At 39.0% G+C, this 25,222-nt stretch overlaps 1 protein-coding gene across 6 annotated transcripts in view; it reads left to right on the top strand.

Moving 5' to 3' along the window:
• tox (thymocyte selection-associated high mobility group box) overlaps positions 1-25,222 on the top strand; it is a 137,140-nt gene that overhangs the window by 51,429 nt on the left and 60,489 nt on the right. For all 6 annotated transcript variants that reach the window (XM_042331878.1, XM_007896717.2, XM_007896716.2 and 3 more), the window contains exon 2: positions 6,986-7,051. In XM_042331878.1, the coding sequence (XP_042187812.1) occupies positions 6,986-7,051 (66 nt within the window). The remainder of the gene's footprint in view (positions 1-6,985; positions 7,052-25,222) is intronic.

Here is a 25,222-nt window from a genome sequence, read left to right as displayed (position 1 = left end):
ACTACTTGCCAGCACATTGTATTTATGACTGGACACACAATGTGTAAGAACATTCTAATTATTTTTTAAAAATTAAACCTGCGAAATGTTATGCGTGTAGAATTTTCCATATTGCTAAACAGAGGGACATGGATAATATGTGTTTAATAGGAGGGGAACATCAGGTATTAGCAATTACAATATATATTCCAAATAAGGGAGTATAACAACAACTGAAGATGAATGCAGAAACTGCAGGAGAACGTAAATCAACCGCGTGGGAAGATAGGTGGCAGGCGCAGTTTAATGTGAAATTGAAAAGAGATGGGAAAAACAAACAAGAGAAGTATACCCTGGATTGTAATATTTTTAACAACATTAAGAAACAAAGTGATCTTTAAAGGTGGGAGTGCAGTTAGAAAGACTATAGAAAGACACTTTGATTCTGTGTTTTATATCAACAGAGCATTGAATACAAAAAGAAACAAGTGTTGCAAAATTTATGCAAAAACATTGGTCAGGCCACAGTTGAAGTACTGTGTGCAATTCTGGATGCCTCATTACAGAAAGAACATCAAAGCCACCGAAAGGATGCAGTGTAGATTCACACGGTTGATACTGGTTAAGAGAGGTTATAGTCATCAGTATAGACTCAAAAACTGGGGCTGGCTTCACTGAAACAAAGAAGGTTTCATGTAGATCTAATAGACATCTTCAAAATTCTGAAAGGTTTTGAGAGCATAAGTTCAGATTTACTCGCTACTGAGGCAGAGGCTTAATGGGCCAATGGCCTCCTTCTGTGCTGTATTTCTTATTATTTTATTCCTCCATCTACAAAATCCATTTTAAAATTATTTAAAGCATTGTAAAATGCCATGTGAAAGCTTAGTTGAGGAATTTCTCAGCCTTTGATGAGGGGGACAATAACACCAATTCAGCACCATTTTCTAGAGATTCTGGGTGGAGTATAAAAATACCACAACCACATTGTGCTCTGCCTCTGTTAGCACACAACACCAATGTCACTACCCTTAGCAATTATTCACCTCTACTTTTAACACAGTTTATAACTGTTTCATTGTTAATTACCAATTTCTTGTGAAGATTAAATTGAAATTCTGACTTTTTTACTACTTTGCTGGGGGGCAATGCAGCTGTGATGGATCTCACAAGAGTCTCTGATAGACTGCCTCATGAAATGGAATAGCTCTTTGATGGTGACTTCTACATAATTTTAAGTTTTTTTGTGTGTGGGTTTGACTTTGGATAGTTACACATTGCTTTTGTCTGCTGTGAATAGATTGGTTAGTTAAAGCAATAATTGAAATGACTGATAGATACAGCAATGCATGGCACTCATTCTGTGCTAAAAATAGAACAGTAAACTTATACTGAAATAAAGACTGAGGTGATATATTCACACGAAAATGCATTTATAGCATTTATGAAAAAAATTTGTTCAGAGTCTATCACTGATATTCTTCTATGTATTGCTTCTATATATTTGTGGAGCACAGAGAAAGTGGCTGAAATTCTGCTGGTTGGTTAACATACCGACCTTGATTGTGTGATTTTATAATGGAACCATCAGAATCTGACCACAAACAGTCATGAAGGGATGACCAATTTATCTTATGCATTGAAGAAAGTGACTTTATGGTAACATATTAACTGGTCTCCAAGTGTGCTAGTGGTCCTCCCCAGGTGCCTTATAGTGGTCCCCATAGACACCTGCTGAGCCGTGCTTAGGACTTGCAGTTTGTGGATTGCATTGTTGGTTGGTTGTATGATGGCTTTGCTCTGATTTTTCTGGGTTAGATGGCTGATATCCTATTAGCCAGTGGGCTGCAAACTTAGGGGCTTCTAAGCACTAGTACTCCAAAGGTTGTGGGGAGAGGGCACGTCACCTCCATCACACCCAGGCAACGGTCGGAGTGATAATAATCATAAGGTTACATTTTTCAAAGTATATGTTAAGTAGTACACTAGAGGTTAATTAACATATCACAGGCTGCAATTTTCCCTCCTGGAATTTATTCCATACAAAGCAACTACTGTATTTAGTGAATTCACATAAAATAGGAAAAGAAGTTAATACGGCATCAATTTAGGGATTTGTGAGTGAAGAGTATATGTCTTTGGTGTGTGGATCACTTACTGTGTATTTAAAACTCTTCATGTGTTCTTGACCTTGGGCAGGCCCTGAGCATCCAGGAAGTTTGTGTACAGGAAGGAAGGGAAAGTCAAACATGAGTTGATTCAAGTCACCCACACGCACCTTCCAATACCTGCCCCAAGGGTACATTCGGCATAGGCCTTAGTGTAGAATGCTTTTCATCTGCGAATGACATGTAGAGCAAGGGAACCTAACAGAACCTAAACTTACGATAAATCTGAAAATGGGACAAATACATAATCACAGAATATATACCGATTCTTTAATAGCGCTAAACTGTTCTATTGAAGGAATTTGCTGGGCACTCAACACTGACTATTCTTTGCTGGCAATCACCTGTGAAACACTTTGAGACATTTTGTTGTTATAGGCACTGTACCAAATGCAAGTATGATAACTATTGTTAATTCCTTATTCAAGGGACAGCTGTTTCAGAGCAAAGTTGAATGTGTTAGAAATGTACACAAATATTAATGAATATTATTTTATTCCTTAAAAAATTAAAAATCCCAATGACTGAGAACTTGTCTTTGGGCATAGTGGCTTTGTGATTTGGTTGTAATGCCATAAAGTCAAAGAAAATGCTTTGGTATTTGCTGTGATCTCAATATAACCTTCCCACACTTCGGATAACTGCATTCAACAGCAGCCATGACAGCACAATTTGATGGTATTATAAAATCCATCTCAAGACCTACATCTTTGACTGTACATTTGGTCATTTTTCCCCTCCCCCCCTTATTCCCTTTAGCCAGGACTATTAAGCACCTTGGGATGTCCTCCTGACATGAAAGGTGCTATATAAGTGTAAATTTATAAAAAATGGATTTCGTCAATGGTTATTTGAAACTTGATCTTTTTTGCAAAGTATATAAATCCAGTTTAGAATGTCGGTGAAATTTGTTTAATCAAATATAAGAAAAGATTGTCCAACATATGTTAAGAAAATGCTCAGAGAAAGGTAAACTATGATGTAGATCTTAGCTGTTAGGAAGTATACAGTGTTGAGTTGGATAGAGATTTTCTCCAGCAAAACACTTTTTTTGAGGTACAAAATAATCCTACGATCACACAATGATTAATTAAAAGATTAATTATAGCAAATTGAAATGCTGTTTAGACAATTCATAATGGATTTATGGGATTAGCTTGCCGACTTCACAGACATGTTGAGTATTCAGCGAGTTCCTAGCTATTAAGACAAACTTTATCTCTTGTATTTGGTACTCTTCAGAGAGGGACAGAACTTTGCGAAGTTTGACTGTAAATACAAATTTTTTTTTTAGTTATTTCTATATGAAGGAAACTTAGAAAGCCACAAACAGAGTATAATTTGTCAGCAGTGCTGTGGGCTACTGATAGTGTGGACTGTGTGGAGTTGGAGATAGCCTGAGGATGTTGCTCAGTGTTTATTTTATCATTGCAAAGCACAGCCACAGCTGTCAAGCACATGTAGTTTCAACAATAATTCCAGCGTCTCCATCATGTACTTGGCTTTTGCTGGCTTAAGGAGTCTGTTCAGTGGTTAATGTTTAAAGTTGACGGAGTGTATTGATTGTGTACATCTTGCTGTTCCCATAGATTACGCGCTGAAAGAACATTAAGCATTTCCTTTAGGTAGGTTAGACTGTTATGGCGCATTTGCTTTCATTTGTTCCCTTCAGATGCATCGGAAAGAAATCTTAAAACATTTGTTTCTTAATACAGTACTTGTTCTTGGTATTTTGCTCAAATTTGCATATTATTAGTAGGCTTAGGGGAGCAGTTCATTATTTTACTCTTTACAACTTACATTCAGAAATTATTATTTTTCTGGAGTTAAATATTTGTTCTATCCAATCCTCATGTACAATGTTGTTAAATTAGCACAGGTGTTTCATAGTCCCTAATTTTTGTAACTCTACCCTGATCTTAAAATGTCTGTAAAGCAAAAGAGCAGTATTACACAATACCACTCCACAACCTACAAATATATATTATCTTGTAATCTTTAATTCTCTTCGACTTGCAAATGAATTTGACTGCATTTATACTGCCTCAGCTGTTCCTACTCTCACAAGGTATTGTCTAATGTGTACAAGGAAATTGACACCTGCTAATCTTGTGTAACAAAGATTGGGTGACATTGGAGTAAAAATTGTAATGTCTCTTATTAGATCCAATGTGGTATCACATGTGAACATGGTAAGAAACCATTCCAGTTTTCATCCCATTCATATTTTAGTTTAACAAATTGTATTGAGTTTAAGAGGCAACAATATTAAATTCAAATAACACTTTTTACATGGTTGAAGCTCACATCGAGTTTGTGCTATTTCTAAAAACATTTTTTTGCGATTACCAAAATATTTGCATTTTTACCTTACCCACCCCTCACATCTAGTGGTAGTAGTGGTGACAATAATGAACTCAAGGTTCAGATGAATTGAATACAATAATAGTGACAAATTTCTCCTCTCTTTCTCCCTCTCTTCCCTTCACAGCAGTAAATTAAGCTTGATTTAACATTTTTATTCATGGATAATTATTTATGCACTAGATATCTGACTCACACAAAGGTGTCCTAATTTAACACCTAAAACTCAACGTACACACACTACTGTCAACATGGTCGCAAAGATGTTTTCTATTTTAGTCGTGTGTTAATGACGTCTGAAGGTTGCAATCCCCACTCAGTGTAGATGTAAACCTAATCCTTGCATTTACTATAGTCCCTTTCACATCAAGAGGATGTCCCAGAGCGCCTCACAAAATTTTCTGGTGAAATTAAGTGACTGTTTATTTGCCGACAATGAATAGGGTTTAACTATGCCAGGGAAAGAGTGTTTTCTGTATACCTTTTAAGCACTCTGAGACACTATGCTATGTGAAGCATGCTCTATAAATGCAAGCTGTTGTTGTCTTTATAACATTATTTCTTTCCTGTCCTATTTTGATGATAGGGTGCGGTGGGGTTCACCAAAAAATTAATGTAATTTATAACTGTTGCCATTACTCCATTTCTAGCAATGAGTTAAAACCTTCGCAGCTTTCATCTTAGTGAACTGAGGCCTACATGATTTTGTTGCACATTAATTTTCTCTAAGGGGTTTTGCTGCATTTGTTAAATCGTTCCAATTCAAATTAGGTGTTTATTTCAAGAAAGAAGCTCTACACAATGAAGGCATATAGATTTTGTTTCCGCTTTCATTGTGCTAAGTCAACAAAAATTGTCATTGAGTTTAAATAAAAATGACAATAATACAGTACTTTCATTGGAATACTATACACATGCAAAGGAAGTGCCAGTCACCTCACTTTGTGAAGGACATGCCTCAATAGTACTTATTGTGTATAACGCAATGTGCATAGCACGCAGTAAGTGAAGTCAGCAGCAACCTGATAACCCGGAAGCAGAACTGGTAGCCTTTTTTTTTTGCAGACCCATTTTAACATGACGTTTCGATTATTTTGTTTCCGAGATACGAGTTATCTGAGGGTTGGCCAGTATATTGCACTGCATTTCGCAACACTATGTTTTTGCTCAATTAATGGCTCGATGAGTTTATCCAATCAGCATTTGGGCCCCTACAAGCCCTCGGATTCAGGTTTGATGACTGCTCTGTACTATATTAGTTGATCTCACTTGGGGCATAATTGCAACAGTTAGCCTCATTCCTAGGTTAGGTGAAGAAACCAGTCAGGGATCCCACTCCTGAGGCACAAATTTTCACTTTAGCTTTAGCTTGTAAAACCATTTTGTCTTAATATTTAAGATTGGGCAAAATTATGGAACATTTTTACTTTGAGTCTTATATTTGGAAGCAGGTTTTCGGCATTTCATAAAAAGAGCCAACTTCCAAATTGAAGGATTTTCCACAATTCTGCACAATTTAATTTTTTGGGATTAAGTTGTCTTACAAGCTAAGACTAAGTGGGATTTTGGGACTCTGGGTGCTATCATTGATCCTTCTGGAGGTCTGCATGTGTGGGCTCTGTGTAGGAACAGGATCAGGCTTGGCTGTGATTTCCCCTCACAGTTGAATAGTCTTGCCACCCATGGTCAAGTCACCCACATGAACGATGGTCACTTGAGCAGGTGGCTGGTACTCTTAGAACTTCACCCAGGAATAAGGTCAAATTAGCAAAAATAAGGGGGAGGGGAGTGGTAGGGGGTGGGGGGTTTTCGGAAGAGGAGAGAGAAGAGAAAATTATCGAGGGAAAAAACTGGTTGAATCAATGTTGGTAGAAACATTGTTATAAAAGCGAGTTCAATGTTATAAAAGTGACGTTAGAGCCATATAAAAGACTATAATTCCTGCTAAAAGGCTTCAGATGAGACTTACATGATTTTTAAATGGAAATTTTATGTGTGAAAGCTGTCTAAAACATGAAAATGTTCAAACATTGTACTACTTTTCACCGTTGAATGTACATGTGTTTACTCCAGCCAAATTGTGACTGAGAGCTGGAGCAATATCAGGGTCCACTCCAGGTACTCTTCATCATTCTGTTATCCTGCCAGAAACACTGCGATTGATTTAGCAATTCATTAAGACTAATAGCAATATGTGTGTGCACACTGCACAGGATGAGCCATTTTGTTTCATGACAGATTGCAGATGAAAGGAAACCATTCATTTCTTGCCTGCCTGATCTAATTACTAGCACACTAATTACCTCAAATCACTGACATCCAGGGTCAATAAGGATGGGAACAAACACATCAAAGACAAGCAATGTAAAATCAATGATAAACCTTTTCAACAAAATTCATCTTTGATTGCAAAATATTTTATGATCAGTCTGTAAGTTTGGATGCATTCTGAATGTTTATTATTCCATTCGCAGTTTGATGGTGAAAACATGTACATGAGTATGACAGATCCGAGCCAAGACTTCATGCCAGGAAGCCAGGTGGGTTAATTAATCTTCTCCGCTATGTTTCAAGATGTAATTAAACAAATTCAAAAGGATGCATTGCAAATAAGCATCACTATCGGTAACTGGTGTAATGAAAATAATTATAATTTGCAAACAAAGCATTTAAACCATGCTTTAGATTAATGAGATATATCTTAAGCAAATGTCATATTTGGATGATTTTAGATGCAAATATTCAACATTGCAATTAGCAGTTTCTTATGAGGAATCACGTATCTACAGCACTTTGCTGGCATGATCTTAAAAGGCAATTATATTACCTTTACAAATAACCTGCTTATTACCAGGATTTTAATTGTTAGTTGATCATGAGATGCATCTTTAACATTGCACACCTGAACAGAAATGATCATTCCCAGCAATTTATTTTAATTGGAATATATATCCCTGGAATAATGATGAATGTAACATTTCTAAATAGGAATTTTGAAATGAAATACGAATCTGTGTATAAAATTTATTACATCCTTATTCCAAAGCATTAAACGAGATTGACTCAAGACCTCTCGCGTGTGCAAATGTATTTTTGACTGTTGCCTGCTATTTGCAATCCAAATAAGAGGATATAACCTGCCCATAACGGTGAAAACATTTTTCATTATTAAAAGCAATTTGGTTCACAGATGTTATAAAAAGTATGTTTCATGCTGTAGCAGGTAAACCATGTCACCCCTCATTTTACAGAAGTGACCTTGGTATGCAGCAATGCTCTTAGCCTCTGGCTTCATGCATTATAGCACATACCGTCATTTAAGCAACCCCCAGGCTAATATTCGAGCACTTTAGCTCTCTATTCGAGTCAATATTTAAGTATTTTACTGTATTATCACTCTTCACATCTTAGTACTGTACTTAATGGCACATCTTTACCAACAAGTGTTTCATGTTTAAAATTGGGTGTATTGCACTTTTTAGCAAATTAGTTTTGCCGAATAAATGTGTGATATTAAAGGACATATAAAGTAAAATGAATATACAGATGTTTCAAACCATATTGAGTAGAACGGGAACATTCATTGAAATATTTGCACTAATAGTTTTACAGGAAAATTGTAAACGTAACAATAGAGTAATTTGTACCAAGTTGAAATGTGTGCATGTTACTTTCAGGCTTAGTGCGACTTAACTAAACTGATATGTATGATACCTATCCACATGAAGTTTAATGTGGAGAAATGCAAAGTGATGCATTTTGGGAGGAAGAACGAGGCTGATGGTATAATCTTAAAGAGGGTGAAGGAATAGAGAGACCTGGGGGTTCATATAAGTAAATCTTTGAAGGTCGCAGCACAAGTAGATAAAGCTGTTAAAAAAGCATATGGGATACGAGGCTTTATAAATAGGGGCATAGGACACAAAAGTCAGGAAGTTATGATAAACCTTTATAAAACACTGGTTAAGCCTCAGCTAGAGTACTGTGTTCAGTTCTGGGCACCACACTTTAGGAAGGATGTCAAGGCATTGGAGAGGGTGCAAAGGAGATTTACCAGGTTGGTACCAGGAACGAGGGACTTCAGTTATCAGGAGAGGCTAGAGAAGCGAGGATTATTCTCCTTGGAGCAGACAAGGTTAAGAGGAGACTTAATAGAAGTTTTCAAAATTATGAGGGAATTCGATAGGATGAACAAGGAGAACCTATTTCCACTGGCGGGTGGGTCGGTAACCCGAGGACACCGATTTTAAAATAGATGTTAAAAGAAACAGAGGGGAGGTGAGGAGTATTTTTTTCACGCAGCGAGTTGTTTGGATTTGGAATGCATTGCCTGAAAGGGTGGTGGAAGCCGATTCGATAACAACTTTTAAAAGAGAAGTAGATAATTATTTGGGGAGGACAAGTTTGTAGGGCTATGGGGAGAGAGTGGGGGAGTGGGATTGATTTGGATAGCTCTCTTCAAAGATGGGCCGAATGGCCTCCTGTGCAGTATAATCCTACGATTCTATGATTTTATTCTCTCGCAGTATAAAATGGGCTGATATTTATAGAAATGGTTTCAGAAACGACTGGGAAATGGTTTCAGAATCCTCAAATTGGATTATGCTAAAAGAATTTGGTGATAAACAAGTCTCACAGTAACAGATCCAGAAGAACAATGTAAAGAAATTTGATCCACGTACCATAAAACATGTTCTTACAAAAAATATCCTATTTTCTGCAGAACAGAAATACAATTTTGGTGTAAAATTGATCAGAGAGCTAAAGAATGAATGAATAAAAACCTACTGTTGGACTACAGAGTTGATATAAGTTGACTAGATTCTACCAGGAGTAACGCAAACATTGAGAGCATTATTATATAGGTCAACAGTTATTGCTACTGGTCAAATATCTACCCTGTGGCATTATATTGCAATAGCACAAAGAGTTGCTGCACAAAAATCTGGCACCTCTCACTGAGCGTTATTGCCAGATGAAGGTACGCGGTAAATTGCCGGCAATAGTGAAAACTGTTTTATGGCATGTAAGTACAATGCATTTTGGCCAATTTCATTCAAGATTGCAGCCCGAGGGTTTTAAAATCCAATCCTGTATGAATATGACCTGAAAAGTGTACCTGTACCTGTTTCTATTTCTTTTCAAATTCTGGACATCTATTTGCCACAGTTATTATCATTTCCTTTAACTGAACCACTCCACAGTTCAAGATGTTTAATAGCAAGTGTAATTTCAGTACCGTATTAGTACAGAGGTGCATTTTAAATGTACATTGAACCTTGGTATTAGGATTAAATTATACCTATGGTGATGGATTATGCAATACATGCCTTAAGGGTTTAAAAGAGCAAAGACCAATTTAACTTGCTTGATGCAGCTGGGCTATGAATGCAGTGAATGATTGTTGCTATCAAACATCTGTTACACTTTAAAGAACCTTATAATTTATTTTGAATACATTACCTTGCTCGTGAATAAACTTCCATTATTTTTCAAATCATTTTCCTTTACATTCCAAAGATATTTCCTTTATAACAAACAATTCCACAGGAGAGGAGCTGTCAATTTGGACACTTTTCAAATTATACTGTGGGACCCCCTTCCTACAGATTGTGTATAACTCTTCCGACAATTTTACCTTTGTCTTCTTCCAAGTTGTAAGGAACAGAGCTGTAAGCTTTGCTCTGCTGTCAAGCGTGTAAGACAAATACCTCTCATGGTGCACAGAAGGTCTTCATTTAAATGATGTGAGCAAAAAGGAGAATGTAACTCCCTCATTGTCTGGATCCACTAGCATTTGTCCTGGGATATCCTTCCTCCATGGGTATCCATGCTTCCAGAGCTTTTAATTCCCTGCTCTCTCATCAACATTTAAATTACTCAGCAAGTCGTTATGTAGAAGACTTTGTGCTTTGATCAGAGGCTCATTGGAAGATGCTTGCTCCTGTGCCCACTGATCATACTCACTTGCATCTTGACTTGGCTGCTGCTGATTGAAGCAAGCATGGAGACATCGGTGTCTTTGGTCACCCTCCTACCCCCACCCGCCCCGCCCTCCACCTCTCCTCCACCTCGGAGGCGGATCCCTGACTGTCCAGTGCCTTGAGACGTCCTCCTGACGTGAAAGGCGCTATACAAATGTAATTTGTAGTTGTTGTTGTTCATCTCTGAGAGTGTCTGAATGTGTCTGAAGGCGTACTTCTGCCCAAATAGTTCTGCACGCATGTTGACAGGCACATTGTTGCTGCATTAACCATGCTTTCATATTGTGATACTGAATACTATCATCGTCACCTGAATGCAGTTGTTTCTTTCTCCCCTTTTATGCTAAAAACAGTGACGCATGGGGTATGATTATATGCTCCTGCAATATTTCACCCATGCAGTTATTTTCCAGTGTGAACCTGGATAGTGAATGTTGACAGACTATCTGATTTAACTTTTTTAAAAAAAGTTACAACTTATTTTGGGGGAAGGGAACAGATCTGACCTGACCCCGTCCTTTCCCCATATTCATACTACTGCGCCTTGGGACGTCCTCCCGGTGTGAAAGGCGCTATACAAATGTACTTTTGTATTCTATTTTGTATTGTACTGCAATTGAAACAATTACTGTGCTCCTACCACTGCCCTGGCAGAAATTAGCCAACTCAGAACAGGAAAGAGATAGTCCCTGTAGCTCATTAACAACAACTTGCATTTATATAGTGCCCTTCACATGGGGCATCATCTTGGAGCCTTAAGAGTAACATTGAGACACCAAGAAGCAACTCTCATGAGGTTTTATTAATGTTTCCTTTAAGCACAGTATACAGACCTGGCCCCTTCACGAATAAATTCAACTACTATTTGTCTCAGTGGTTTCTGCTAGTACTCCACCTAGTAGTACCTCAATGAAGTTGGGCAGAAGACGGGAAGCAGGGATTGGACAGTTTGGTAGGGTTTAAGAAGTTGAACATCTCATCTGAAGCACAGCATCTCCAAATTATGCAGCAGTCCTGCACAATATGGGCAAATTGATTCATTCGTTGAATACGTTCCAAAATAAATCAACAGAAAGAAAGAAGTAAACAAAAGGATCCTAAATAACGCTGTTATTTGTTGTAACTTGTTTATTATTGACTTCCTGACTTAGCAAACTAAACAAAACCTATTAATGACCCTGTAATTGTTTCTCAATGGAACTGGAGAAAAAAGGAGAGTGTGCATTGCTCCTTAACCTTTGGATATGGAGTCTAGACCTGAACACTTATTCTTTTTATCCACACAGAATTTGCTCTCCTCTGTTTAAGAAGAACAAAGACTGTCTTGGAATTATCTATATAGGATGCATAAGTGTAGTTAAATGATGGGGGATTAATGTGTTTTTCAAGCAATAACAAAGCAAGGAACATATGATGGTTTGTTAGTTTACAAAAAATTCAATTTGCATTCATAAAGTGCCACACACCTTTGATGATGTCTCAAAGTGCTTCACAGTGTTGGATGGGCCCCTGAGCTGGGGTGGGATATGAGAAGTTGGGGAGGGAAAAGAGGACTGAAAGTGAGTTTTGAGACACGATTTGAAAGAGGGAATGTGTAGGAGAGACTCTGGGATGGAATTCCAGAGAATGGGGAATGTCTACGTTTAAGGGAATGTCTGAGTACTTTCAGAACGTTGTTTGAACACAAGAGTTTTTTTCTTACACCAATCGCTAAAATAGAAATCTTTTCATGCATCCGACTGTCAGTTTGACTGTCAGTCAATTACTAGTCCAATACTAGTTGGTAGTACTCTTGCATTTGAGGCACAAGATGATGCAAGGATTTTTTTATTAAGATTGTGTGGTCAAGCCCCATTATTGAGACTTGAGCTCATAGTCCAGGGGCTGACACTCCAGTCAGTACTGGGTGCGGGTGAGATGTTAAACCAAAGTCTTGTTCACCTGTCCTCAGGTGAATGTTGAAAAATCCAATGACAATATTTCAAAATAGTGACCTGGCCAAGGATCCACAGTCTTTCACATAATTCTTTGGCACAAAATTGCTGCTGCATTTGCCAAACAAAAGACACTACTTGAAAATAAATATTGTAAGGCACTTTCAGTAATCTTGGCATATAAGATGCTATAAAAATGCCTTTGTTTGCTTTTGTGAAAGAATGGAATTATATGGCACTGGAACTTGGAATCTATTAATAAAGAAACATTTGTAAAACCAGCAATAAATTTGTTCCGCCGTCTTAATGTTTCACAGAATAGAAAACTGGTTATATAAAATCCACTGAAATTATTTTTTTTGGCTGTTTCTCTTCCATATCATTCAAAATGAATGCATACTTGATTTAATTCCAGGAACACATGCAGTTATTGCTGTTATGGTTAACTATATATTCCACAGTTTAACCCATTCAGAATATAAAATGTAAGTACCTGGATACTTTTGTGTCTTGCGATCTTATGCTTTGTAGTTTGTGCACAACAATTACCACAGCTGTTAAAATCATACAAATGCTTAAGGGCTGCTAGTCATTGGAAAGTACCAACATATGTGAGATTGCTTTTCATGAGCTTTCGCTGCAAGCAAAGGGTATAATTCTTTGGATGTAATGATTTCAGTAAAAAGAAACCATTGGAGTCAGGCCAAGAGTAGGACGAAAAGGCAACACTCTTCTGAGTTAAAATTCTGGAAAGCAACTGGCCGGAAAACATGTATGTGTTTTAAAAAAAGGGATGCGAGTTTTCATTGCTGTGCTAATTCAGTAGGAAAGAGGCAGAAGTCTTGTAGAGAGTGATGAAAAAGAGAAACTGACTACTAAAATGATTGCCATTTGATGCCACACAGATTTCCTCCACAGAGGCTTGTTGTGTTGTTTGATACAATAACATTGAACTTATATGAAGGCAATTCAGGTTAACCCCAGGGCAAAAATGCCTATTGAAGACCCAACTGTTATGAAAATACTTCACACCTAACAAACTAAGGCTGGTTGCACATGGAAACACCAACTGGTTTCTGCTAGAAAACAATCTTCTAGAAGAGTAGGAGTTTTGGAGTGATATCTTCTTTGGGCAATCAACCAATTTGAAATGAAATAGTCCAGGAATCATCATATCTGTTAGAAGTCAAAAAAAACATTTTAAATAACAAAAGTGAAGAGATGTGTTAATATAAGCATTTTAACTCTGATTCACTTCCAGTTTAACTCTAACCATAGAAAGGTTCCCACAAACATACACTATGTAGTCAAAAACAACTTGCATTTATATAGAGCCCATCACAGAGATTAATGTCTCGGAGAGCTTTCCAATGGCAGGGCGGATACTGAGCTGGGGGGAGGGGGGTGGGCTATGTATCTATTATTGTGCTGCGTGTATACAACAACAACAAATTGGATTTATATCACACCTTTCATTTCGGGATGACATTAAGGTCTATATTGAGTATTACCCATATGAAAAAAAAGCTAAATGAAGAGAATACAATTTAACTAGAGATAAATTTTTCTTTATGGGCCACACTGGAAGAAAGTAAGACAAAAAGAAATTGCAGCTTCAATCCCGTTTGTTCTGTGTTAGTTGGTGTCAACCACTACAGTATTTAGGTGCTTTCAACACCGTTGACCACTCTATCCTCATCCACCACCTCTCCTCTCACCTCAACCTTCACAGCTCTGTCCCTTGACTGGTTCAGATCGTACCTCTCACACCACCTCCACTTCATCTCCACAGATGGCTTTTCCTCTAGTCCCTGCACCATCTCGTGCGGCGTTCCTCAGGGCTCTTCCTTGGTCCCCTCCTCTTCAATATCTATATGCTCCCTCTTGGTGATATCATCCACAGACATGGGGTCAACTTCCACATGCGTGCGGATGACACCCAATTCTACCTCTCTGCCTCCACCCTTGACTCCAGGACCTCTGCTGTCCTGACTGAATGTCTGTCGGACATCAAGTCCTGGATGAGAGCTAACTTTCTTCAGTTGAACATCAACAAGACCGAGGTTCCCATGATTGGCTCCCGTCAGTGTCTCCTCACCTCAGGCGCTGACAGCATCACCATCCATGGTTGCACACTCTTGCTAAGCCAGTCTGGAACCTTGGGATCTTGTTTGACCCTCAACTATCCTTTCTACCCCATATCTGTGTCATGACCCACTCTGCCTTCCCCCACCGCTGCAATATTGCCTGGCTCCGCCACTGTCTCACACCACAGGCCGCCAAAATCCTCATGCATGCTTTCATTACATCGAGGCTCGATTTTGCAAACTCACTCCTTCTATAAGCTGCAGATCATCCAGAACTCTGCAGCCTGTGTCCTCTCCCGCACTAGGCTCTGCAACCCTATCACCCTCATCCTCGCCCGACTCCACTGGCTTCCCATCACACAGAGAATATAGTTCAAGACCCTGGTCCTCACCTTCAAAGTTCTCCACAGTCTTGCTCCCCCCTACCTCTGCGATCTCCTAACCCCCTACCATCCTGCTTGCTCCCTCCACTCAGCGGGCTCTGGCCTGCTTCACGTCCCCCACCTCGCAAGTTCCTCCATCTCGTCCCCTCTCTTGCCACCTTCAAGACCCATCTCAAAACCCTCCTCTTCCACCGTGCTTTTGATCTTCCTGCTTCCACCCCTGCCCTCCAACCACCCCGACCCCAGCTCGGGTCCATAGCTCTGTCTGTCCAGGGCCTTGGGATGTCCTCCCGACGTGAAAGGCGCTTTACAAATGTAATTTTGTTGTTGTTGTTAAGAGCACTGCAATTGGCCTCAGCACCAAGGCATAGCTAGGCTTCCTACCCTATCCAACAACTCCTGCTGGAGATGCACTTGTGTTGATCATGGGCTCGGAAACTATTGGTCTTGGGTTCGATGTACAATGTGGTCACAGTCATGCAAGAATAAAGGGCAATTGGCAAAGTATCAGATGGTGGCTGGCATGCATGGCACTGTACCCAGAAGAAAAACAAATTGGAGCTAAATGGCTTCAGGACAGGGGTGTGGAAAGGAAAACAATTGCGAAATAATACAATTTATGTTTCTGCTCATTTATGTTAACCTTATTGTTTGACTGCGCTGTAATGAATTACAGTAATGGCTTGTTAAATGAGGAGTGGTATTGATGTTATTTAGATGTCTTCAGCCCAGACATCTAAATAACAGCTTGGCTCTAGACGTTATTTGCTGGTTAGCAGGATGCAAGGAATGAACCAGAGGTTTGAAAACATACATAGGAATGTAATTAACCGGAAAAGACCGTGGAGATTCATCTGGACAGTTTCAAAGTTCACTAAAACTTGGCAAATGAAATGTTAAACACAACAGTTAGCATTCTGAAACTAAACAGTCTTCTCCAAATTTGTCCTGTCCGTCCCTGACATGATTGAAAATTTGAAATAAAAAAGAATCATTCCAGGCTGTATTAAAGATATTAATCATGATTTCCGAAATGGTGCATGATATTTAAGGTTTATATACAGAGAAGTGATGATAGCTGATAATGTGGAGCTGTCTGAGATTTTCTGCTTTGGAACACAATTCAAAGAAGTTAATAACCATTCCCAAAGTAACAAATCACTATTGTGGTTTGATTATAGTTTGAAATATAACTTCAATCTATATTGTAATACTGGACAATGCTCGGGAGGCTTTATATTCTAGATGTTACAATAAGTACTTTACACTGAATGCCCTTAACTGAAAGTTAGGAATGAAAGTGTAACACCTACAACTAAGAGCTTCACAATAAAGATGAGGTAGGTTAACACTTCTTTGCCTTCATGCAATTTAGTTATTTTTAGTTATAAACAGATCGATTATTGTGGTTGTTGTGAACTTTAAGAGAAGGGAGTTTCTCCCGGTATTCTGACCAGTGTCCACCCACCCCCTCTGATCAAATTTGTCATTCATTTCATGTTCTTTTGTGGGACATTGCTGTGGGCAAATTGGCGGCTGGTCAATGGCTATACACAGGCAGTATACTTTACAGTGAATCTCTTGAAGTGTTTTGAGATATCCTCCTGAGGTGAAAGGCGCTATATCAAATTAAATACAAGGATTACGTGGTAGTATGTAACTCTTGAGTTGCTGTCTATGTGTGCATGTTTCTGTGTGTGTCTCTCCCTGTGTGTACACATCTGTATGTATGTCTCTCTCTTTCTCTGTGCATCTGTGTGAATGTCTGTAGGTATGGGAGAATATATATTCCATTGCCCTTCCCAATTCTATGTTTCTCTAGGAATTTACAATGGCACTCGACCATTCTGCATCACTGCAGCAAATTTAGTGGCATTGTTTTAATATTCAACTTAAATACATGTTGAAATTCTGGGAGAAACCAAAGAATTATTACTCACTTGCATCTATCTTCCACTGCACTGTTGTGCTATTATGTTTCTATTAGACAGTATTCATTGCAATTAATGAAACATGTGGCATGTCCATATAACAGGCTAAATGTTGAGTTTTTATGTATCAGTATAATTGCACAATTGTGCATTTGACATTCTCTGACAAGTATAGTCACAGCATAGCTATTATTCAGTCTAAGCAAAAAAAAACAGTGATGACACAACACTTTCAGATTTCATTTCTAACTGTTTAATGCATTCAAGCATAAGATTCACATTGAGCAAGCATGTGTAGGTCTATGCAGAAACGGGGGGAAAAAAAGTTGAAAATATATTTGCAATTAAATGAAGGCATTAATCTGAGGAGTATTAATGACATTAAACCCTGAGATTGGTTTGATACCTAAACATTAATGAGTTATTTAAGGGGTCTTTTTAGTATTCTTTGGAACAACAACAACAACAACAAGATTGCATTTATAGAGCGCTTTTTACGTCGGGAGGACGTCCCAAGGCGCTGTCCCAAGGAAGTTTTGTTAGCGGAGAATATGCTGGAAACCTATCCCCAGGTAAATGCCTCTCTAGCTGGCTGATAGGAAGTGGGGGAGTGTCACATGTTCAAATAATCTGATTGTTTTCCTTTCAGTGGGAAGGAAGCACATCAGAGGATCAATGTTCTGCCTGTAAATCTTAGTCTGTCAGACCATTTGTCTTAAATTCCAAAACGATAACTTGCATTTATGTAGTGCCCTTCACTCGGAATAACGTCTCAGAGCACTTAAAATTCAAGATCGCTGTCGCATGGAATTGTAGAGACATTTTTAATTCAGTCTTACTTTGGAAACTGGTTTGCCTCCGTTTTTTAAAAAAAAAGAACCGACTCTCTAATTAATTTTAATAACATCCACAATTAGTAGAGATTTGGGCCTGTTATGCATTCGCACAATGGAGTCTGATTCCAACTGGGAGGTATGAGCATGAACCAGTATCCAACTACTCCACAGTGTCGTGCATTCGATCTCCGGCATGTGCAACACTGGAGGAATCTGTTGGTACACTTAGTGTATCATGGATACTGAACCTTTCATATAAAATAGGTTTTATTTCAGTTCAGTTCGCAAAATGGGGCATCTTGTGTTTTTTATTGGTCATTATGCCATTTTTTTTAATTGCCATCATCCGACATTGGGATTTCCTCTCTCATGTTATATAATAACAATCCTTACATTTCTTATAGTGCCTTTCATATCAGGAGAACATCTCAAACGGCTTCACGAGATTTACTGTAAAATGTAGTGACTGTATTTTGTAGGAGACTGCAGCAACCAACCTGTGCACAACAATGAGTCATGAACTGCCATGAAGTAAACAACCTATTGAAATTGGGGGGTTGTTGGCCAGGACACGAGGAGAAACTCTTTTTATGACAAATAATCTCACTGATTATGAAATGTCTTTTGTCCTAGAAACTATGGGATCCATTTTTCATTGTAACCCTGAAAGAGTAATGTAATTAACTTTGGGGAGCAAATATGTGATGATAGTGTTGACTTTTTGAGTTTTCTCCATAAATAAGATGAGCAGTTTTTTTTCGTGGTAGAAATAAAATCCTGTTGCCACTGAATGACTTGCATTCATGAGATGGACGGTCACGTACCTGAGAGGTCCTTTTAAGTGTCCTTTTGAGCACAAGTACACAGACAGATTTCACATGGGAATCGTTCTCTTTGCCAAGCCGCACTCCCGCAGCCTAAGACCTGAGCGGCTGGGTGGCAAGTCTATGCAGTGAACTTTGCTCTGTGCCCAATGATCTGGGCCAATAGAAAAGTGAGGTCACACGTCCTCCTCATTTTCCGCTACAAACCTCTTCACCCTCTCCCCCCTCCCACCCATGTTACAAACCCGCCATAAATATATAAATATAGTTTCTGGCCTGCAGGCCAATCGCACTGTTTATCTGACGTCACTGTGGGTGGAGTGGCTCCTGACTTGCATGTGGCAAATCGTGGAGTCCTGTAGCTCAGTGGTTAGAGCACTTGCTTTGCAACTGAACTGAGTTCAGTTCCAGACAGGGCGAAACCTTGGGCAAGTTTCCTTACTCCACACGCCTAATAATAATCCCTCCAAAACCAAAAATAATAATAAATTGGTCATTTTCAATCTACGACTGTTTGTGGGACATTGCTGTGCGCAATTGGTTGCCGCGTTCGCCCACAAATATACAGTCAATTCACTTTACAGTGTGTTCTGTGAAGCGCTTTGGGACGTCCTCCCGACGTGAAAAGCGCTATATCAAATGCAAGGATTATTATTATTATTATTTATTATTAAGCTACACTCAGAGTCCCTGCTGCTGTGACTGTCTGAGTGTGTGTGTGTCTCTGTGTCTGTGAATGTGTGTGTCTCTCTGGATCTCTGAGCGGCTCAGGCCCTGAGAGGCAGGAGGTGGTGAGCTCCTGTAGCTTCGCTGGTGTTCCCATTTCCCCCCACCCCCCACAGAAAAAGGGCGACTCCAGTTTTTGTTAAAGAAGCAATGAATTTTTTTTGCAACAATCTAATATGTGTTATTTCCTTATGTTTAATTTTTATCAATAAAGTGAAAAAATGTAGCAGTATCATGTACCTCAATAACACAAATCAACCCCCACAATTTCCCTGCAAAACTTAGCAAAGCATGCTACAATTTCCCGCAAGATTTGCGAAGCGCTCTGCAATCTTTTGCAAAAATGTCCGCACTTTTCTATTGGTTCAGCTGATTACCCTCACTGCTGTGTCATTAGACAGTAGCTGATGATGCTTAGACTTTGGTTACTGAGTCAATACACGTATAATAATAATAGTAATCCTTGCATTTGATATAGGGCTTTTCATGTCTTCTAGATGTCTCAAAGCGCTTCACAGAATATACTCTAAAGTGCATTGACCGTATATTTGTGGGTGAAACGCGGCAGTCAATTGCGCACAGCAGTGTCCCACAAACAGCCGTGGATTGAAGTGACCAATTTTATTTATTTTTTGAGGGATTATTATCAGGCGTGTGGAGTAAGGAAACTTGCCCAAGGTTTCGACCCCCCGGGAATCGAACTCAGGTCTCTCGCTTGCAAGGCGAGTGCTCTAATCACTGAGCTACAGGACTCAACAAGACTCTCCTTAAACTCTTCACTTAAACTCTTCTGCATTTATATACTGATCTGCTTGTCTTCTGCTTTCTGATATGCCTACAGTATAGTATATTCATGCACTGTCAGTGAGATTGTCAAAGTCACTCAGAGAGTTCCACACCAAAGGAGAACAATTAATAACTGACCAATATTCACCTATAAAATACGCAGTGACTATACTTTACAGTAAATACTGTGAAGCGCTTTGAGGCATTCTCCCGACACGAAAGACACTAAGTGAATTGCAAGGATTATTATTATTATAGACTTCTGTGTGATGTAATTAAAGACGGTTGCACAGCACCAATGTGTATCACCTTCCTTATAGGACAGAGTGGCATTCCACCAGCAGGAGCTCCAGAGCCACTGGTTGAGGTTACAGCTGGTTGCACAATGTCCTGTGGTGTAGGAGTGGGCACGGTCTGAGAACATAAAGGGGTTCCCCTAAGTGTGCATGACATAATGCATGTGTTTCTGGGTCTGCTTGATTTATTTTTTTGGCTTGCCAGCCTGCTGTGGCTAAATGGCTTGTTAACTTTCCCTAAGTACACACTCATGTGGCCTTGGACTCTCATCGCCTAATTGGCTCTGTGGCCAGCCACTTGGTGAACGCTGCTGTGTTCAGTAAACTAAGCCGGCCACGGATTATGCCTGTGCTATATTTCCAGCGACCTATCTCTCTGTTGTTGAGGAATCTCTTAGTCTTTCTCACAAGCCACAAAAGGAGATTTCTATAAGTCTGCTATATGTAACAGAAATAATTAATTGCATAATTGGAAAATTGATTAACACCACACACATCCCCCGGTGATGTAAAATATATACGTCATTGGCCTGAATTCCTGACACCCAAGTAACAAGTGCTAACATTTTGATTGTCTGCATCCATTTATTCAACTGTCACATCAAAAAAATAATGTTTTGGATGATACATTAAAGCAAGGGACCATCTCCCTTTTTAGGTGAATATCCACGCAACGAACACAGACCTGCTGTGTGTTCCCCACCTCCGTCCCAACACCCCACGTGCTACCATCGGTGGCTGAGCCTTCTTCAGTCACTGTAGCTTTCACCTCTGGAACTCCTTGTCTCTATCTCTCCATCTTGTCCCCTTGCTATCTTTCTTTAAGTCCCACCTTGAAACCTATCTCTTTGACCATGTCTACGGTGACCTCCCCCTTCTCCGTCTCCCTTGCTCAGTGTCCAACCCCTCCACTGGGAAGCGATCCGAGACATTCTATGGGAAGGGCACCTTCCATGCAAGCTGTTGCTAAAGATACCAAGACACTGTTCAAAAAGAGAAGAATCTCCTAATGTCCTGGTCAACTGTCCTCCAGTTTACTTTCGACATTCACTGTGTTTGGTTTGAGGAATCTTACTGCCTTAAAAGGCTGCCATGATTGCCTGTAACTATCATTCACCACATTTGATAGTAATTACTTATGAAGCGTTTTGAGATATGATAATGCACCATAAAAATGTAAGTTCTCTCTTTTGTCCTTTCTTTCATGATTCCAAGACCAGTGTAGTACTCAATATTACATGTTGAGGTACCTCAGAGTTCTGCAGTTTTACTAATATACAATTCAATTTACATTTATGTAGCATTGTTCACAGAGGGAGAACATCTGAAAGCACTTTACACAGCTGGCTAGGAACCCGAGCTGTGGGGAGGGGAGTAGAGGAGCTGAAGAGGGTGAGGAGGGAGAAAGATCACTGAAGAAGTGATCAATAATATATGAGATACAGGAAATTTCATTATATATTTAAAAAAATCAGAGGATAAAAAGTAACCATCATCCATTGATATTTTTGGTAGGATTCATAGTAAATTAAATCCAATTGTCCCCAGGGCCAAAAATTAAAATGTCTACAATCCGGGCTCTTTGAAAGTGATATTTCGCACTCTTGTTACTTGTGTCACATGGCTCTTCAAAGGTGGTTGACCTCTTTGTTTCTCATTTTCATCAATGGCCTGACGGATGTTGTCAAAAGAAATGTTCACTTCTCTAATGGCACAAAGTAATCAATAAGTTGTCTGCAAGACAAGCAGTAACCAAATTCCACCTTACAAATACAAACGATGTGTTATCTTCAGTTGAGAACAAGTCAGTAATTCTGTCGAGAAAGATTGATGGTGATGTTGCCCACCCAACTGCATGCCACGAGGGTGGCAAAGTGGCTTTGTTTGCACATTGTCAGCTCCTTGACTTGATGATCATATCTGATTTGGGCAAACATGTCCTACACATACCTGGAAACATTGGTGGTGGAGTTGAAGTCCTCAAAAACTCACCACAAACAACTTAACTTCTGTGTTTTTATAGCGCCTCACCGGGTCAAAATGTCTCAGAGTACTTCTCTCGTAAATACTGTCGAGTTTAGTGACTGTTAGTCTGAAATATTGATTGTCCAGCCTTGGGATGTCCTCCCGACGTGAAAGGCGCTATACAAATGTAATTTTGTTGTTGTTGGTATAGAAAATATAGCAGCCATTTTCACCACCTCAAACAACCATGAGGTGAGTAACTATTGGCCAAATGCAGGGAGAAACTCACAGCTGTATCCACCAAGTTTGATTGGCGGATCGCTTTTCCGGGGATAATAATCCTTAAAAAAAAATTGGTCACTCAATCCATGACTGTTTGTGGGACACTGATGTATGTAATTGGCTGCCACATTTCGCCCCCAAATATACAGTCAATTCACTTTAGAGTATATTCTGTGAAGGGCTTTGAGACGTCTTGAAGACGTGAAAAGCTCTATATCAAATGCAAGGATTATTATTATTATTTATTATTACTGGTCTCTTTACACGCTCATACACTTTTTTGTTGTAACTTTTTATATTTTTCCATCACACCCACAACTTTCATTATTTCCAACACAGAAGAGTGAGGAGGCAACCTACTCCTTGATCAATAAAGGCTGGGGATGATTTGCGTTCTGATTCTTCCTCTGTCTCTCGGGGTGGAATGAAATGATGGCCCTTGCCTCCCATTTCACATCTCCTCTCTTATATGCCTGAGAATCTAGAACTTACCTTGTGGGGAACTATTGAATTGAAAATAGATGGCCTCTCAACACGAATTGGCTTTGTGCATCGCAATGAAGTAGCTCTAGATTAGTTTTAGTAACACAAATTCCCTTTTCGTTTATTTGATATTTCATGTTTTATCATATAATAGTCACACCACTTTACAGAAAATCCCATGAAGCACTTTGAGACATCTTGATGATGTGATAAGGTGTATTATCAAATGCAAGGATTTTTATTATAATTATTGTAGAGTGATTGACGTCTTTTTGTCCACTATGCACATTGATGAAAACAGGTCAGTCACACTACAGTAGCTTATTTTCCTACAAAGGCATGGTCAGTACACATCACAGTAAAATCCTGTGAAGTGTTTTGAGATGTTTCAATGATATTAAAAGGGGCTATAATCAAATGGAAGGATTATATATTTACCATTTAACATTTTTTTAAACTCTTTGTTGGGATGTTGGTGACTCTGACAGTATCACTATTTATTGCCTATCCCCAATTGTTCTGAGAATGTTATGTTTTACTCTAACACAACATGATCTATAACATACTACTACATGATCTATCATGTCAGTTGTCACATTAGCCACCTTGTTAAAGGACAAGTCACTCTAAGATAAGTATAAGTAATGATAGTGCTAGACATTTACTTCTAGATCAATATAATTTTTTTTGAAATAGTCATTCAGTTTTTTTAAAACAAATTGCTTGTAAAATGTTCTTCTGTAGATGACTATCATTTTTTGTCAGGAAAAAACAAAGTATAATGCTGTGGTACGAAAAAGAGGCCATTCTCTTGGAATGCATCACTCCTGGTTAGTGTCAGTGGAACAGTCTATCGCATGTTCGTAAAATTCATTTCTGTATTTGAAAAAAAAGTCACAATTTGTTCCTGATCATATTATTGATCCCAGTGAGAGTAACACATAATAAAACAAGGATGCGTTCCAAGAGAAACTCCTTATCTTACTTCAACTTTTCATGGTTGCTCTGTTTGATGGCATGGATGAATTCAGGGCTCCATGGAAAGCAATATCATACTTATAAAATGAATTATTCAAAAATTTTATTTGGAACGCATCTGCAGATATTATTGCTCATCAGAACCTCTAAAACCTATTTCCCCTATTAACACAGGTCAAGATGTCTGCAACATAAATTGGGTTAACTTGATATATAATAATCATCCTTGCATTTGATATAGCACCTTATCACGTCATCAAGATGTTTCAAAGTACTTCACAGGAAACTGGATTGACTATGTATTTTGTGGGTGCAATATGGTAGCTAGTTTTATTTGGGGAATTTGCTGGCCAGAACAATGGGAGACACTCCTCTTTTTCAAATAGTGCCTTGGGATCTTTAACGTCTAACTGAATAATCATACAGGACCTTGGTTTGAGGTCTCATCCAAAGGATGGCACCGGCAAGAATGCAGTACACCTCCTGCACTGCGTTGGAATATCAGCCGAGACTATGTGATTCCAAGTTCCGAATTGGGGATTGAACACACAACCTTCAGACTCAGAAGCAAGCGTGCCATCACTGACCCAGCCTGACACAAATCAAAACAAATCTTTTTCGGTTTGCAAAACTAGGTGTCATTTTCGATTGATTAGTATTGCTGAGATTGTTTTCAAAAAAAATGTTTAAAAGATGCTTTGCAAAATTCACCAATATTGAACATGGCAATTTGTTCCCCAAAAAACTTTGCACAGAAGACTGAGTGAGCAGTGGTTGAATGGAGATGAATTATTGTTGTCCATGCTGCAAAATACCAGTTACAGTGCTGTTGTTGTTAACAATTGCTCGAAATGATTATAGGTCTGAGACTACCTTTTCCATATGAAACATTTTTTGTAAATACATACGATTTGCGCAGCTGGTCTAGGTAAAATTCATAATGTTTTTGTGTCAAAAGGTTTGCAGGGGTTTTGATCAGATCACCATCAGGCTCTTTCCTGAGCAGTTAAGAATAATGGGCACTGGTAGCAGTTTAAGTAATAGAACAGGAGCTTGCCAGCTGTATCAAAAAGTGAGGGCCTCCCATTGATTGCTCCATCAGTCACTCAACCATAAGGTGATACGTTACCAGTCAAATTTGTTTCCCAGGCCCTCTGCAACAAACACAAGATCCTCACCAGCTGCTTTCTTTTAGCGGCCAGTTTTTTCCTGTGAT

Source organism: Callorhinchus milii, unplaced genomic scaffold, assembly GCF_018977255.1.
Source record: "Callorhinchus milii isolate IMCB2004 unplaced genomic scaffold, IMCB_Cmil_1.0 Scaffold2, whole genome shotgun sequence".
Lineage (NCBI taxonomy): Eukaryota > Metazoa > Chordata > Chondrichthyes > Chimaeriformes > Callorhinchidae > Callorhinchus > Callorhinchus milii.
The sequence above is the reverse complement of the archived record's forward strand: the minus strand, read 5'-3'. Positions and strand labels throughout refer to the sequence as shown.